General features: G+C 34.6%; 1 protein-coding gene and 2 pseudogenes across 3 annotated transcripts; all 3 read right to left on the bottom strand.

Annotated features, from left to right (window-relative positions):
- Nucleotides 1–1,027: 1,027 nt before the first annotated feature.
- Nucleotides 1,028–4,277, bottom strand: LOC114165917 (pentatricopeptide repeat-containing protein At1g15510, chloroplastic pseudogene; annotated as a pseudogene).
- Nucleotides 4,278–6,177: 1,900 nt separating this feature from the next.
- Nucleotides 6,178–14,898, bottom strand: ELO1 (Paxneb protein-like protein). Its single transcript, XM_028051525.2, has 9 exons — nt 14,756–14,898; nt 10,335–10,498; nt 9,970–10,190; nt 9,813–9,885; nt 8,439–8,595; nt 7,883–7,961; nt 7,477–7,636; nt 7,299–7,390; nt 6,178–6,604 (listed from the first exon to the last, which is right to left on the bottom strand). The coding sequence occupies exons 2-9, from the start codon at nt 10,462–10,464 to the stop codon at nt 6,437–6,439; spliced, it is 1,080 nt and encodes a 359-aa protein (XP_027907326.2). The 5' UTR covers nt 10,465–10,498; nt 14,756–14,898; the 3' UTR covers nt 6,178–6,436.
- On the bottom strand, nt 11,006–14,893 carry LOC146881987 (putative pentatricopeptide repeat-containing protein At3g05240 pseudogene; annotated as a pseudogene). 2 transcript variants are annotated; one of them, XR_014985119.1, is made up of 2 exons: nt 14,756–14,893; nt 11,006–13,567 (listed from the first exon to the last, which is right to left on the bottom strand). The product of XR_014985119.1 is annotated as a putative pentatricopeptide repeat-containing protein At3g05240 pseudogene, transcript variant X2 (transcript). The 2 variants fall into 2 exon arrangements; XR_014985118.1 differs by having other exon boundaries at nt 11,006–13,497.
- Nucleotides 14,899–17,950: the final 3,052 nt, after the last annotated feature.

Raw genomic sequence — 17,950 nt, 5'->3', positions numbered from 1 at the left:
TTAATAATAATGCGTATGAACAAAAATCATAACAATGGAGTGAGTAGCAAGCATAGCAAAAATTAAGTACTAAAAATGGCACCATTGTATTTTATCAAATCATAAATTGCACATGCTAAACAAATATCTATCAAAAGATTTAATAAAATTTTGTTTAGAAAGAATATTATACAGTTATGATCAAATCTAAACCTTGTATTATTTAATCTCATTTTATTTCATTCTATTCAGAAAAAACTTGACTCAACCAGGTGCAACAATGTGAATAAACAGTTGAATACTGTCAAGAACCTGTTGCCCTAAAATCAGCAGATATTAGGTGGAGGCCTAGGAATCATCTTAAATCTCTAATAATACATCATCTAACATAGTGGAAGTTGAGCTAGAAATCCAGCATAATGTTGAAGGGTTCAGAGAATCTTTTGTTCTAACACAATCTGCATTGAGTAGGGTTTATTATCCTTTTCCAAGACAAAATTTTGTACTTTAGCAAGAGTCATGTGAAATTATGAACAGATATCTGAAGAGTTTTTCGACACTTTTACAATGTTAACTGATGCTGGATGATTGAATGAAAATTTTCTTTTGAAAATGATAAAAATGAAGGGAATAGGTGTGTAGAATACATGCATTATATTATTCAATTTGCTAAGTTTATTTAACTGTCAAATATGCGAAGCAATTTGTTTTTACAGCAATAAACCAGTTTCTCTACTTTCCATTTTTGCCTTGTCTAGATATCTGAAAGTTTTCGTAAAAAAGACAATCCATTTTCTACATGATCATGCCCCAGGTTTCAAGTTCTTTATTCGTGTTCTTACAAAATAATGAACATTCATCTCATTTAACTAAATGTCATAAAAACATTTTGGTATTTGGTGGGAATAAACCCTGTCATATATGAGAAGTCATGTTCAAATCTTACACCTATTATTATCGTATTTCCTACATTCAAGACTATATAATATGTCAATGAAAAGACACATATGAAACCAACAATAATACTGGAACCAAGGAATCTACCGTATACGTTTCTACTCCATCAAAATTTTATTTATATCAATTTTTAGGTTACAGTAGATCAAGGATCACAAGAACAGACATTTTCTTTTGGGGTGAGGGAGTGAAACATTTGAAAAAAATAAGGATTAAATATGTTTATAATCCCTAAACATAAAAGTATAATCGAAATTTGCCTTGTCCCAAACTTTGGTATATTTTGGTCTCTATACTTTAAAACGATGGGATATAGTCTTCCTAACCCAACTAAGTTACAATTTTTTGACGTGTCAAACGCATTTTAGGATAATATTTCAATTGTTATACCGTTTTGACATGTTCCACCTCAAATGTAAGTTTGAAACACCGTTTAACAAACCAAAAGAAGTTAATGTCATTAGGTTAAAAAGATCATATCCATTCATTTTTAAAGTTTGAGACCAAAATATTAAAGTTTGGGACAGAGACGAATTTCAATTTCACGTCTAAATTTAGGAACTAAAAACATAATTAACCCAAAAAATAATTATGTGCGCCATAAATTTTATACTTACCTATGTGCACTAGACATAACAGCCTTTGAAGTAATTTCTTTCAATTCTAACTTCTCACCATGATGCTCATATCTTACAGTTTTCCTGATATTCAGGTTAACTCATGTATCCTTCATTCATGCAAGAGCACATGCCTCCCCTGAAATGGTGCAATTGTTCAGCATCCCTCACAGAAATCTCTCTGCGAACCTCCTTAGAGATAAATTTCACAATGTTGTGGCAATTTTTGCACGTGTACAGATTCTTTGTCACCCAAATAGGCACCCCAGGACCAGAATTCATAAGTCCAAACACAATGGCCAGTCTCTCACTGTGCCCACAAAACAAATCAGCCTTTGAAGCTTCCATTATGTTCATATGACTGCTTTCTGGCCCTTCAACACCAGTTTCCTTCATCTTCTTATAAAACCTCTCCAAAAGTGAATTTATTTCCATTATTTGAGGGTGAAAATTATCACCACTGAGAAAAGCATGCACTGTGCCCTTCACTTCCACCCAGCTGCATCCAGCATCCACTATTAGTCCATTCTGTCTCATCATTTTTCTTACTTCTGCAACCTTGTCCCATTTACCATTGTCAGCATAAAGATTAGAGAGAAGAATGTAGTATCCAACACTTGTTGTATCATATTGAAAGATATTCTTTGCAGCAAGCTCCCCAAGTTCAACATGATGGTGAATCCTACATGCATTTAATAAAGCTCCCCAAATTGCTGAGTCCGGTTTCAATGGCATTTTCTGTATGTATTCATAAGCTTCCTCCAATTTCCCAGAACGGCCAAGTAAATCAACCACACATGCATGGTGTTTCAGATTAGGTGTGATAGAGTACTTATTCTTCATGCTGTTAAAATGTTCTAAGCCTTCTGCTACCATACCTGATCTGCTGCAAGCACATAATATGGAGATAAATGTTACTTCATCAGGATTGATGTTTGATTCTACCATTCTCTGAAAAACCTCAGAAGCAAGTGCTCCTTTCCCACGCTCAGCATATCCTGTAAGCAAAATGTTCCATGCAGTAACATCATGATCAACTGAGAAAAATTGTTTCCACGCATATCCCATTCTTCCACACCTCACATACATGTCCAAAATTGCATTAGGCATAAAGCCATCAAAACTTACTCCAGTTCTCAATGCATGAGCATGAATCTCTTTTCCACATGTCAAAGCTCCTATTCTAGCACATGCAGAGAGAACACAAACTAGAGCAACAGAGTTTGGCTTCAGTCTTAGAATCATGTTCCTGAAGTAAAATAAAGCTTCAAAACACCGGTTGTTGATTCTAAGACCTAGGATGATTGATGTCCAAGATACAATGTTCTTGTCAAGAGTAGAGTGGAAAACCTCCAAAGCCTTATCAATGGATCTACACTTTGCATACATGTCAATGAGTGAGTTTCCAACTATCAGATGAGAGATGAGCCCTGTCTGTTTGGCTGCCTCGTGAAGTTCTATCCCCATGTCTAAATTGCATGTATAAGAACAAGCAGAGAGTGCAATGGCAATGGTGATTTCATCTGGCATGACACCTTCTGCTTCCATCATTTTATATGTCTCAAGTGCTTTCTGAGGCATCAAACAATTCTCGTAACCTGATATCATTGCAGTCCATGACACCACATCTCTGCATTCTGCACGAGAGAAAACTGTTTCCGCTTCCTGAATATGTCCAACAGATGAGTACATCTGAATTAACGAATTATGAACTGAAGGGTCTCTCCCGAACCCCATTCTCAGAACATAACCATGAATCTCCCTCCCCAATCTCTCATCACCCAGAAGCTCACATGCAGTAATCACACTCGTCATGGTCATCAAATCTGGATCTACAGGATACTCTATCATCATGCAGAACAATCTCAATCCCTGCAGACACTCCCCATTTTCAAAATACCCGGAAATCATGGCATTCCACGAAATCCTATCTCTGTTAGACATTTTGTCGAACACCAACCTGGCAGTTCTGACATCCCCACATTTCACATACATAGTTATCAATGCATTAAGCACATCCACATCTGACTCAAACCCGTATCTTAGAACATGCACATGAATATCTCTACCCCTCATCAAATTAGGCATGCCACCACAAGTCCTCAAAACGCAAGGGAAAGTGTAAACATCAGGCCTCTCACCAACCCACAACATTCTATGATAGAGGTCCAGAGCCTCATCAAAGAAGCCAGCTTTAGCATACCCACCAACCAAAACATTCCAAGAGAACAAATTCCTTTTCTCCATTCTCCCAAAAACATACCAAGCATCAACCAAGTTCCCAAACCTCACAAACATACTCAAAAGCGCGTTCCCCAGTTGAAGGCTCAAAAGGGTCATGGACTTGGAAACATGGGAATAAACACGAGACCCTTCCTTCCTTGCCCCCTTCCACTCACACAGTCGTACCAAGGCAATGTAAGTATCATCTTCAACGGGAATTCGAAGCTCGTGCATGGAGTCTAAGTAGCTCATGCTACGGTCCAAGTTCCCAAGAAGGCACAGTTGAGAAATATCAGAGTTTGCGTTGTGGGTGTGGTCGTTGCTGAGGGAGGTAGTGGCAGTGGAAGAACTTGAAACACAAACATGTTTAAGTTTCCTAAGAGGGAAAGTGAAAGTTTTGAGCTTGAAGTTGGTGGAAGTAGAAGGAGGAAGAAAGGGATTATCCCTTTGAGCATGAAGTGAAGAGGGTTTAGCAAACGCCGCCATTGGGAGTTACAGAACATGAAGGAGGGTTTATCGTTAAACCCAAACTCGACACAAGACACGACAATGTCAAACTGTGTTGTGTTGTGTCGTGTGCAGAATTATCATCTATATCATTGCCATTGCCATCCATAACCACCGTCTTATCCATAACATCTTTCGCTAAATCTTAATTTAATATCTTCTGTTGTTTAGTTCAGACACAATCTATATAGTCTTCTGTTTATCCATAACATCTTCTGCTAATTTCACATTAAATACAGTGAAAATTAAATTTGTTTTTTTCTTTTTAATTTTAATCTGATTTAAGTTTTTAACTTTATACATAAAAATTTAATTTTTTAATTTAATTTTGTTAAATTTATTTAATATTTAACATATTTTTATCACTATTATTAAAACAGAAATATCTTAAATGTTATATACAACTTAGATATTAGCGTAATTAAAAGTAAAATAAATTTAATAAAATTTTATTAAAAGAATTAAATTCACATATTTATAAAAATATAAATTAAATTGATATAAATTTTTTTGAAAAACTAATTTTAATTTTTATTAAATTAAAGAATTAAAAAATATTTAACTTTTTATTATATAAATCATCACATTTTTCAAATAGCCGTTGATATCTCGTTTCAATGTTGCCAAAAAGAAGTGTCTTGTGCTGAGACAAAGAATCCAAAAAATAATTGAATTTCTTTTCAATCAAACGGTTACACCATTTTTCAGTTAATTTGATCCGTATGTGCTGATTAATAGATAATTGTCTCTCAAATATGTTATAGGAGATTTAATTCCTAAAAATATAAATATATGGATAAAGCATATGTTAAGAGAGATTAATTCTATTTTCAATATCCTATTTTTAAAATATCCTAGTTTTCAATAGGATTAATTTGGAAAAATTTAATTAAAAGTAGTAATCAAGGTATCAAAATAATAATTTTAAATACATACTAATTTTATTTTGATTTATTTATTATACTTGAGATGAATGAACATTATTTAGACATTATTTATTTTTATGAAATTTATTTAATTTTGTGCTTTTATTTTCCAATACTTAAAACTCAAGTTTAAGAAAACTTTTTTTTGTAACATGGATGTTACAAAAGTTCTTTTAAACTTTTTGTGTTGGTTCGGTTTAGGATTTGTTGCAGTTGAATTTTTCCAGAATGTCTTAAAAGATCCATCATAATATTAGAGTCGAATATTCATTAGTAATTGGTTCAAATTTATATTAAAAGCATTCCTAACCATAAGTTTTAATGTGAAGGACTCAAATGTTTCAACTTTCTTACCATAAGGTTGAATCTCATCGTTGCTTGAGAATATTGAATCTCTTCTCTGATTTTCGGTCTGCATCTGAATATAACAAATTAAGAACAACACAATAACAACAAGATAAAGAAATGTCAAGAATTAAAGATTGTTATAATTTTTTTTATTCACTCTATTCTGGGTTGGAATGTAGTAAAAGATTGTTACGATTGACTAATGTAAATATAAGTAGATCCAGTTAATTTTATAATGATCTTGTTCTTGAAACATTTTTTTAATTTCCTCAGGAGTATAGTTATTTTGCAACCTATGTAACAAAAATGGGATGCAGATAAGTTCTCTTTCCACTAACGACCAAGGTTTAAAAATAAGTATTGATGTTTGGTTCAACTCATCAACCAATTTATTTTGTTCAACTAATGTTGATAATTAATTTAACACTCTTGGTTGGATATGCGAATCTCAAATTTGAAAATTACAAAGAAATTTACTTTTTAGAGATTAATTTGTAATAATTTAAACTAAATGGTCAGTGGTAATAGCATTATTCTTATTTCTGTTCGCAAAAAAACATCCATGATTCCTAATATGAAGTTAAAACAGTACAACTAACCATGAAAATGCAGAGTTACTATTTCTTAGCAACCAAATTAAAAAAATAATAATAATAAATAAATTACAGTCATTATAGTCTGCTATTTTTCTCCCTGACACTCACCATTTTCAATTGTAAACTACACTATCTTTTAAATCTGTACATTGCAGAATAGTGAAACAAGTAGATTATCAAAAGAACAAAAATTTTAAAAGACAACATTTCAAGCACTAAGAAAAACATTGAGCCTGAATCACTACTGGTTGTTACAAGTGTTCAGTCATAAATAAGGTATAACCTAAAAATCAAGTGTCCCAACTTTAGATGACCCAGAACAACCGCCAGATGTGCCATATGAACTTCCACTTGATCCGTCAACTGGGGCTTGATTTAGACATTCTAACACCAAAAACCTCCGTTTGTGCAATTTGATTGAGAACGTTGTAGCCTCCAGAATCACTGGAACCTGCATGATGAAAGTCAGACATTTGGTAAAGGTAGATGTGTCAGAATGAAAGAAGAAAGTGGCTTCTAGAAATTGATTATTTCTCCGATAAAATTTTCCATTCGATGAACATTACAAGAAGACCAGCAAGAAACGAATTACTGCGTCTTTTGTTCAGATTCTCATACTCTTAAATTTGAAAGCAGCTCCCAGAAGCTTCTCTGATTTAGTGAAATTGATTTGAAAATATGGATGTAGGCAGGTTTTCCATTTAAATTCAAACACACATTTATTAAAGGGCGATAATGTACATAAAAGATATTGCTCAAGAGTCTTGGATGAGAAATGGATTCCGTGCCTTTTTCCCAAGAAAAGTCACGTAACTTTAGTTTATTTTCATGTGTTGAATGGTCGGTCAACTTCAATTTTCCAAAAAAAGATATAAAAGAAACCAGTTAAAAATTAAGTAAAGTTAACTAAAGTTTTGAGTTTTTTCTTCGGGAAAAAGTTACTGAATCCGTCTCCATCTAGGGTGCAAGCGCCATAAATGCAGGTGCTAAGACTGCATGAAAGAGGAGGATAGGTAGAGCAAAAACATACCAAAATGGGGTACAATTGAGGTAAACGGATGTAAACAGTTGTATGCATGTCTTATTGGGAACTATTGGTGCAGAAGGAGTAATTCAAAGATAAATCAAAAAATTATGAATATAACCTGTGTATTTAACCGTGCAGCTTTGTGTATGTTTATAAGCCCTATCATATCCTGGTAACCAGTGAGGAGTTTTGCCAGTTCCTTGTCCTCATCTGAAACAAATACAGTCTAGTACTGAAACTTGAGATAATTCATAAATAAACACATGAAATATAAGATTTTAGAGTTGACTATGAACCTGGAATGGCTCTGACAGAAAGCAAGGTGTCTGCCATATGCTGCAATCTTAGTGAACAAGATGGAGAAAGAAGTGAAGGTGGAAAGGTTACAACAACAACAGCGTTTGAAGACTGGACCATGCCCTTTAGGGACCTAATAAAGAAAAGCATATGCCACTCCTACAATAAAGATATTAACACATTGCTTATTAGAAAAATATTAAACTTTTATAGAATGAAGAACGGTATCAATGTCTGAGATTCAACTAGGATCGCAAGATAGGATCTGCAAGCAGGTAAACTGTGTCCTAATTCATAGAGGGAAGGCTATATAAAAGTCACAAAGAAAGGTGTACAACTCAAAGACAAAGGAGAAACTTATTTCAAAATAATATGAAAAAACCCAAAGGAAATATATTAACTCACCTCATTTGAATACTTGCATTGTGGAGAACAGAATGATTGAATAGCAATACGACCAGCAGAGGAAATGTTGCCTTCATTTCTGTTGATGAAATCATCATGTTTGTAAATGAAAAAGTGAGCAGAAAGAAGAATATCTTTAAGAAAATATTTATAAGAAACCATCAACATAGTCTTTATCACAACCTAATCAATACAAAACAAGAAATTCGAAGGGAATTACGAAAGTCCCTAAACAAGATACCATTGTATTCTATCAAATCTTTAATTGCATATGCTAAAAAATATTTATCAAAAGATTTAATCATTTTTTGTCTAGAAGGAGCAGTATACCCTTATGATCAAATCCAAACAGTAAGCCATGTCCAAGTTAATCTCATTTTATTTTATTCTATTCAGAAAAACGTGATTCAACCAGGTGCGGCAACATGAATGAACGGTTCAATACTGTCAAGAACCTGTTGTCCTAAATTCTGTACCTATTAGGTGGAGGCCTAGGAGGAATCATCTTACACCTCTAAGAATACATTTCTAACATGGTGGGTATAGATCACTTCACCTTGAGAGTTTAGCTAGAAATCCAGCACAACGATCTTGAAGAGCACTAAGGTTTGGAGAATCTTTGATGCTAACACAATCTACATTGTTGCCACTATAAAAATGCCGATCCAGGGGCTTTCTCAAATCAAAATCATTACAGTAATCCTGCTGAGAACCTACAATGTCATTAAGAGTCAACTCAGTACATGATTGGCATATTCATTAATTTGCAAATGGCTCCCTTTCCCATAGGACACTATACCAATTGATCACAAATGCATGTTAATTGTTGAAAGAATTAGTGACACAAGAGGTCTCAGAGAATGGTACTGCTCTGGTACTATGTTGAGAAGAGAGAAACCAATAAGGAAAAAAATGAATTTTGTTTGTTGCATACACACGAGTATTCTTATTTATAATGACAATAATAAGAAGAAACAAATTCAATATCTAGTCAAGGAAAATATTTGATAAGTTATTCTACCATCAAATCCCCCGATTTAATGTAATCAAATCATATATCTAACACTCACTCCCCCTCAAGAGGTACCATATGAGACAAGCCTGTTATAAATGTCATTTACTCAAGACCCCTTAAGAGAATCATGTCATCATTCAATTGGTTATTGGATTGGAGTTGATAAAGTAAATAATGTCAAATGATATCTTTTAACACTCCCCTCAAGATGGAGCATGAGCTGCCAATGAGCAAAAATTATCAGAGGGCATGACAGTCACTGAAAGGCAAAAAACAACAACACAGCGGCTGATGGAAAGCAAAAGTGGTCAAATGGCACGGGAACTTGTGAAAAGCAGAAAACGATCATTGCAAAGCTAGGCAATGTCAGTGATGGCGATCGCCAGCCAAAAAAATCAAACTGAAAACGGAAAAACTCACTGGGAAAACATTGACGATGAACAATAACAAACAGTGGATATTGAAAAAAATGTACACAATTTATAATATACAACAACCAAATGTATACACAGTTTCTAAAAGAATTACACCTATCAGATTAGGGTTTCCTTCTTGTTAGGCTCCGGTACCATGTTGAAATAATTAAGGTTTAATTAGTAATTTGGTCTCTGTATTTAGACCTTTGATTCATTTTGGTTCTTATGTTTGTTTCTATTTTTGTAAAAAGGTTCAATGTGATCCATTTCATTAAATTGACGTCAACAACCGTTCGGAAGTGTTATATGTCAAAATCCAGGTTTCTCACGTGTCAAATATGGGACATCTTCTATAGGAAAAACTCGGATTAGGGTTCCCTTCTTGTCGGGCTTTGAAATCATGTTGCAAGGATTAATAATAAAACATATTGTAGAGGATGGTACCACTCTAGGACCATGTTGAGAATAGAGAAAGAGATAAGGAATATAATAAACGTACCATTAGTGTTGAGATTCAGCTGAGGCTCACCAAAGTACTTCTTGTATTGCCAAGCAATTCTTATATCCTTCTCCTGTAATTGTAAGAGAAATAAATTAAACAAATTATCCTAAAGAAAGTCATTATATCGCAAAGATCAAAGGATGAACAAAAGTACATGGCTAAGATCTGAAGATTTATCCCCTTTGGGTGATGCTGGACTAGGCAAAGTACCAAGAAATCTCTTAGGATCTTTGGATGCACTAGCATACAAGAGTGGTTGCTTTTGTACAAGTCCTTGAGACATAAAATTTCTCAACAAAAGCATATGATGAGGTGCTTCTTCATCTTCCATAACCATGACAAGGCTACCCAATGGAAAACCACCACCTAAAATCTCTATTCAAAAGGGGGGGGGGGGGGTTGAGGGGGGAGCAAGCATGAGAATCTTCTCTGAAAAGACACTCCACATGAATCAAATAAAACAATATAACTCATTCATTTACTAACAGCCAGTTAAAAGGAAGTCAAAGAGATAATTACTGTCAAGATCAGGAATCCCAGATGAAAGGAGCATTGTCCCATTAGGGCCATGCTTAAGTCCAGGATTCTGAGATGTCACGGTTGATACATTGCGAGAGAAGCTACTAACTCGAGCCTTGGTTGTAGCCATTCTGCCTCAAATTTATAATATGCCACTCTGAGACCTGAGGAAGAAAGAGTACATGTTTATGTGAGTGCATTGAATAGGTTGCAACTCAGGTCAAAAAGACGTTTTCGAAGACCACATGAGCAAATTGCAAACATCATAAAAATTGTGATTTATAATGCAACAAAGGAAATCAAACCAATACATTAACCCCAAAAAAAAGTGGAATTAATACAAAGGCTCAAACTCACAATTAAATATTAAATGCACATGTGAGCTTGTTTCGAATTTCAATTTCTATCAAAACCAAAAACTTAATCTAAACCACACATAAGAAATTGAAGCCTCCCAATTGCAATCATGAAAAGGGACCAAACTCAAGATTAGGGAAACTTTAACCCATGGGATGCATTTCTTACAAGAGGTCAATGTGAAAGATTCTTTTTTTCCAATCCTAGATTACAACTTTTTCAAAAATTACAGACCGAAAGAAAAATAAGTAGTAACATTTAGAAGGAACAAAGAAACCCGTTTAACACCGAATACAACAAATAATCAGTAGCAGTGAAAAAGATAAAAAGGTAAAAAAGCCTTCATACACCATATAACAAAAAGCATACAGCCACAATAATTAATTACAAGCAATAGCAGTAGCATCCACATTTTACAACACGAAAGAAATGTGACGAAGCAATTCCATGTAAGTTCAAATTGACGGACATATACAACAACTTCCAAGTTAGACAAAACTTCAGAAACAAAAAATTTACAAAACTTCAGAAACTTCCATCACTTATATGCTATGAAATCCTCTTATCGCTAATCGACGTGAGATCTCCATCAGGTGTATCCAACATCTTCTAGTTTTCTCCTTATCTCATCAACCATTTCATAAATTCTCTCGGCATCTTGGTGATCCCTATCTCCTATTATGAATTCATGAAGTGATCCATTCACTTCAATGGAACTAACACCCGGTACTTTAACAATTCCCTCATCCTTCATACCTCTCCTTATGTATGCAACATCACCCCATTTGCTTTCTGATGCATATATGTTTGACATCAGAACATTATACCCACTTTTGTGAGGTTCCAATGAGAGAAACTGTGCTGCTGCCCATTCTCCTAGTTTGAGATTTTTGTGAAGCTTGCATGCAAAAAGAAGAGACCCAAACACAGCCATGCTTGGCCTCATAGGCATGTTCTTAATCAGTTCCTGTGCCTCATCAAGCATTCCAGCTCTACCAAGAAGATCCACCATACAACCGTAGTGTTCAACTTTTGGGACAAGTCCAAATTCATGAACCATTCTGTGAAACAGCCTTTTCCCTTCTTGCAACAATCCTGAGTGACTACAAGCATGAAGAGCGCCAATGAATGTAATGTCATTAGGGAGAACTCCTAGTGCTTGCATTTCTTCAAACAGTTTCAATGCTGCCTCACCATGACCATGCACTGCAAAACCAGATATCATGGCATTCCACATTGAAATGTCACGGTCCATTGTTGCATCAAACAATCTGTGAGCTGAATCTATGTCTCCACATTTGGCATACATGTCCACCAAAGATGTTATGAGAATCATATCTTCTTTAATTCCTTGTTTGTCTATGTAAGAATGGATCCACTTGCCCATTTCAAGTGATCCAACTTTTGCACATATCTTAAGGAGGCTAACCATGGTTTTCTCATTTGGCCTTATTCCACAACCTGTCATGTGTACAAAGATATCAAAGGCTTCATCGGCACAATTGTTTTGTGCATAAGCTGAAATCATGGCACTCCACATCATTAAATCTTTGCTCTTGAAGTTGTTAAACACAGATCTTGCACTTCTAGCATCACCACATTTGCCATACATGTGAATAAAAGCAGTGGCAAGAACCAAAGACATGGTAAACCCAGTTCTTAATGTGAAAGCATGTAGCCACTTTCCTAGTTCAAGAGCACCTGCAATGCCACATTCTTTGACCAAACTAAGGATTGTTATCTCATTTGGAAACATACCCTCTTCAAGCATTTTGACAAAGAGTCTTACACCTTCATTCAAGTTATTGCAACGAATGTAGCCTGCAATCATAGCAGTCCATGAAATGATACTAGCATCAGACAAGCCATAAAAAATCTTTGTTGCATAAGCTAAATTTCCACATTTAACGTACATATCAATCAAACCAGTACTTAGAGGAACTTCTGATTTCCCATACTTCACATTCCTTATCACATAACCATGCATGGCTTTTCCCAATTTCAATTCAGCAAGTTCTGCCAAGACATGTGTGATGCTTAACAATGCAGTTTCACTTGGCCTCACTCCCATTACAAGCATATCTCTCAAAAGGTCCAATGCTTCATCAAACAAGTCACTCCTATCATAGCTCCTAATCATCGTACTCCAAGAAACAGCATCTTTGTTCTCAATCTTATCAAATAAAAGTCGTGCCGAATCCAAGCTTCCAACTTCACTGTACATCATGATTAAAGCATTACACACAAAAACATCCCCATGAAAGCCGTTTTTCACCACAAAACCATGCAACTCTTGTCCTAGCAACATTGAAGGGATAAGACAGCATGCTTTGAGAACCGAGGGTATGATAAAATTGTCAACTTCAGTGTCTGTTCTACGCATATAGCCATAGATTTTTGCCGCATCTTCTGGGCTATTGTTTTTTATGTAAGATGTAATTAGGAAGCCGTAAATTGCTTCATTGCTAGAATAACATTTCAGTGCTTCAAAAGGGACTCTAAAACTCCGATTGGAATTGGTTTTGATGAAGTGACCTTGGAGTTGCTGTGTTTCACTGAGGTTGATCTGTTGTTTGATGGAAGAAGACACATTTGATTTTGGTCTGAGTTGGGTGAATTTCAAAGTGGGGGAGTGGTGCTGACTAGAGTTTTGGAACTCGTGAATTGAGATTGGAAGAAGAGAAGAAGGAGCATTAGGGAGATAGGAATTGCTTGCAACCATCTCTGTTTAACCCTTCAGTTTTTCCATATCCCTTTTCATTTCTTTCACTGAACACTGAAACTTAATAATATGCCACTCTAAGACCTGAGGAAGCAAGAGTACTTGTTTACGTGAGTGCACTGAATAGGCTGCAACTCATGTCAAAAAGACGTTTCTGAAGACCACATGAGCAAATTGCAAACATCATAAAAACTATGATTTATAATGCAACAAAGGAAATCAAACTAATATATTAACCCAAAGAAAATAAAAACAAGTGGAATTAAAATGACGGCTCAAACTCAATTAAATATTAAATGCACGAGTGAGCTTGCTTCGAATTTCAATTTCTATCAAAACCAAAAAGTTAATCCAAAACCACGCATGAGAAATTGAAGCCTCCCAATTGCAATCACGAAAAGGGACCAAACTCAATAGTGCTTTTGTCCAACCAAGACTAGGGAAACATTAACCCACGAGATGCATTTCTTACAAAAGGACTATATGCGAAAGATTCTTCTTTTATCAATCCTAGATTACAACTTTTTCAAATATTGCAGACCAAAAGAAAAATAAATAGTAACATTTAGAAGGAACAAAGAAATCCATTTAACACGAATACAACAGATAATCAGTAGCAGTAAAAAAAAGGTCAAAAAGCCCTCCTACACCATATGACAAACAGCATACACACACAATAATTACTTACAAGCAATAGCATTAGCATCCACATTTTACAACACGAAAGAAAGAAATCTGAGGAAGCAGTTCCATGTAAGTTCAAATCGACGGAACAATAATTTCTTTCGCTGAACACCGAAACTTAAGCTTCATATGAACATAACTCACTCACCCCACATACCAATCTCCTGAAAGACCTAAACTTTACTACTGAAGATGAGTGATGAAGTTGGTTCAATTTTTTATTGTATAAATCTCTATAATTAGTTAATCATAAAAGCCCTCCTACACCATATAACAAACAGCATACAGACACAATAATTAATTACAAGCAATAGCACTAGCATCCACATTTTACAACACGAATGAAATGTGAGGAAGCAATTCCATGTAAGTTCAAATCGACGGACATATCCAACAACTTCCAAGTCAGACAAAACTTCAGAAACAAAAAATTTACAAAGCTACGAGTTGAAGCTTTGTGCAGGCATATAATCAAACACTTGGCGTGCAAGCAACATACACTTCGGTTTTCCCTACACTTAGCACAACAATCTAAATTTCTCAATTCAGATATACACACATATACAAAAACCAAGCAGTTAAAAAATCGCAACACAGAGACGAATCATTAAGTTACCTTACGAATGATGAAACGTGAAAGATGGATAGAGAGACTCACTTTAAATATTTAAAGCAATGAGTTCGGAGCTTTTGTTCAACGCGAAGTAGCTTCTGGCTTCGTTGGGTCTCGGTCTAACAAAATTACTACACTCCTTCTATGCAAGAATAAACCAATAATTTCATTTCATCATTTAAGGGTTGGTTAAGTTTCTAATAACAAAAATTTTAGGTTACCTCAATTTTTATCTTCAAACTGGTCTCTGACCCGTGTATACCCACGATTTTTTTTTGTTTTTGTTTTTTTAAATAATATAATTGATATTATATTTATTATTTATAAAAAAATATGTAATTAATTTTTACATAAAATTTTTAAGAGAAAAGTAATAAAAAATATACAACTTTTTAATAATAAACTATACGTATTTTTTTTATTTAAATATAATATAAAATTACCTCATAAAAATATGATATTATATTTTTATAAATTTAATAATAACATTTGTAGTTTATGATCATTGTAATAGAAATAATTAAATAAAATAAAAATAAATATTATCAATTTTGATTGAATAAATATTTAAAATTAATATTTTTAAAATCCTTTGCATGTTTAAAATATTTATGATTGAAAAGTATTTATTTTGCCATATATTTAATATATTGTTGATATTATAATTATGGGAACTTTTTAACAAATATAATTTATATATAAATTTTAAAAGAATATAAATTTGTTGTGAATTAAAACTTGCAATGAAATAAAATTAAACAATAAATAATTTTTGCATTAAAATCATGTGAAAAAAATAAAATAAAAATCAGCAGAAAATTTAGTAATTTCCTGTCGAATTTTAAGATATATTTAACATGTTTATACTGGTATAAATTCGTAAAAACATTTGCAACAAATATAAAATTTTTATGTGAAATTTTTTAAAAGTTTAAATTAGCAAGAAAAAGTATGAAATAACTAAATTACATTTTTTATCTTTGTCAAAGTTTGTTATTTTTTTTTCAATAATAATAATGAACTTATGTTAAAAAGAATACTAATGTGAATATTAATACTAATGTTAGTGTTAACAACAATAATTTATAATTATATAAAGAGATACATCAACAACAAAATAAATAAAAATTCAAATAATTAGAATATGATCCTAGAGTAAATAAAAGTAAATTGTATGTCTAACTATAACAACTGATATCGCGACAAAAGAAAGGAGTTTAAAAAGAGATTTGGGAGTCGCCACCATAGTTATTCTGGAAAACTATGGAAAACCATGAAGATAAGACAAGTCTGCGCAAAACTAGATCCGGAAGTCGGTTACGCGTAGAAAAGGTGTTAGCACCCTACAGCCCGAGGACGGTGCCTTTAGTTAAATATGCAAAGTTGATGTGATTTTCAAAATGTTAATTTTTCCAAAAACAATGAAAAAATAATATTAAAAAGAAACAAAAATATCTTTTTTAATTTTTTGGGCCCGATAAGGATTGACCTTGATCCTACGTATTCTCATTCAAAATGAGAAATCAGGGTTATATAGTTCTTTAAAATATATTTGGAAAAACTATTTTGAAAATGATTTAATTTTTTGGAGGTGAACCTGACCATCATTGACCTTGGTCCTATGTATTGCACGGTGGAGAATAAAGAATCACGTAGTTCTTAAAAGGCTTGTTTGTTTGAAAATGTTGATGTTTTTATATTTTGAAATTTTATATATCTTTTTGGTATTTTTTGAATTACTTGAAAACATGTGTCACACAACGCGAGCAGTCGGACAAACACCAAAAGGGAAAGAAAATTATTTTAGTATTTTTTAAATTATTTGGAAGAAAGTGTCACACGACGCGAGCGGCCGCACAAACACAATAAAAATGAAAGATAACTTTTTTTATTTTTTTCTATATTTTAATATTTATGATTTTCAAATATATTTGTTTGTTTTTTTTTTTTAAATAATAAAAAAATTTATAAAAGGATGAAATTATGTAAGAAGGATAAAAAGGAAAAACAAAAATATAGGATACATGAGTGATTAGTGGGGTGCACAAAATAAACACAACAACAAGCCCAAAAACAATAGACAAAGATATGAGGTGCAGGAGTATCTGGGAGGTGTACGAAATAAATGAGGTGTGTGTATTAAAAAATGGGGTGAAGCAAGTAAAATATAAAACAAACCCAAAATAAGTGTGAAAAGTATGTGACAAGCCCAAAATAGATGTAAAAAGTGTGTCTAGAGGTGAGGGATTAGTAATTGTGAAGGTGTGCGAAGAAGTGAATAATGCAGCAACACAGCTCAACAAGCAAAAAACAAGGCGGGAATGTAAGATCATAAAAAATGGAGGTGCACGAAGAATAACCATCCCAATCCATAACAAAGTCGTGGGTGTGCGGAAACATAAAATTGGGGTTGCCCGAGAAAAACCACAGAGACCCAATTGTTTTTCTCTAACCCTAATTAGCTAAACCTCTCTTCACGGCAGCTCCTTCTCCAAAATCTCGAGCCACCGAACCACCAAGACTCCAGCCGCAGGTGCCACTGCCGCAAGTCCCACGGCCGGTGAGACGCGCCGCCGTCGACGTCAGCCACCACCGGAAGCATCGCCGGCGAGAACCCAACTCCCCGAATCGTCCCCTTCTCGTTTTTTCTCCTGCGCGCGAGGCTCCTTCGTCGCACCTCCGTAGCCAACCAAGACTTGCCGCCACCGTACCGGCCACCGCGATTGGGACACGCGAGCACCATGGAAGCCCAACCCCTGGCCTTCGCGACCCAGATCGCCACCGTCATTCTTCTACTTCCGCGAGTCACCAAGGTTTGGAATCCGCATCACCGAGCCCCACTACAGCGCCCCCAACCGTGCCGGAGCTACCATCACTCAGCCATTCGAAGTCCGACTCGCCGTCTTTCTCCTCTGTTTTTGATTGAAAGTCTGTGATTGGGGAAGATAAAAGAGAGTCTTTGGTCCGGTGTGATGTTGAGTCGCAGAGATGGGGTTGTAACAGAAATAATGGGTGTTTTATATTGATGGTGAAGAATGGGTGTCATTCTGGTTTTTGCGCAGGTGTGAGACGAAGATGATGGCGAGCGAGTAAGCGGGTGAAGACGCGTTATACAAAAAGTAACTGTTTGTGAAGTGTGTTTGGGTTCTGGTTTGGACCTACGGTTTGGACCTACTGCAGGTGGAAGGTATAGGTGGGTTGTACCGCCCGATAATGAGTGAATTGGTGTTTGTGTTGAGT

The sequence above is a fragment of the Vigna unguiculata genome, chromosome 10 (genome assembly GCF_037176805.1).
Source record: "Vigna unguiculata cultivar grain cowpea cultivar isolate G323 ecotype 2 chromosome 10, ASM3717680v1, whole genome shotgun sequence".
Taxonomy (NCBI): domain Eukaryota; kingdom Viridiplantae; phylum Streptophyta; class Magnoliopsida; order Fabales; family Fabaceae; genus Vigna; species Vigna unguiculata.
Note: the sequence above shows the minus strand (reverse complement) of the source record. Positions and strands in the feature narration are given on the sequence as shown.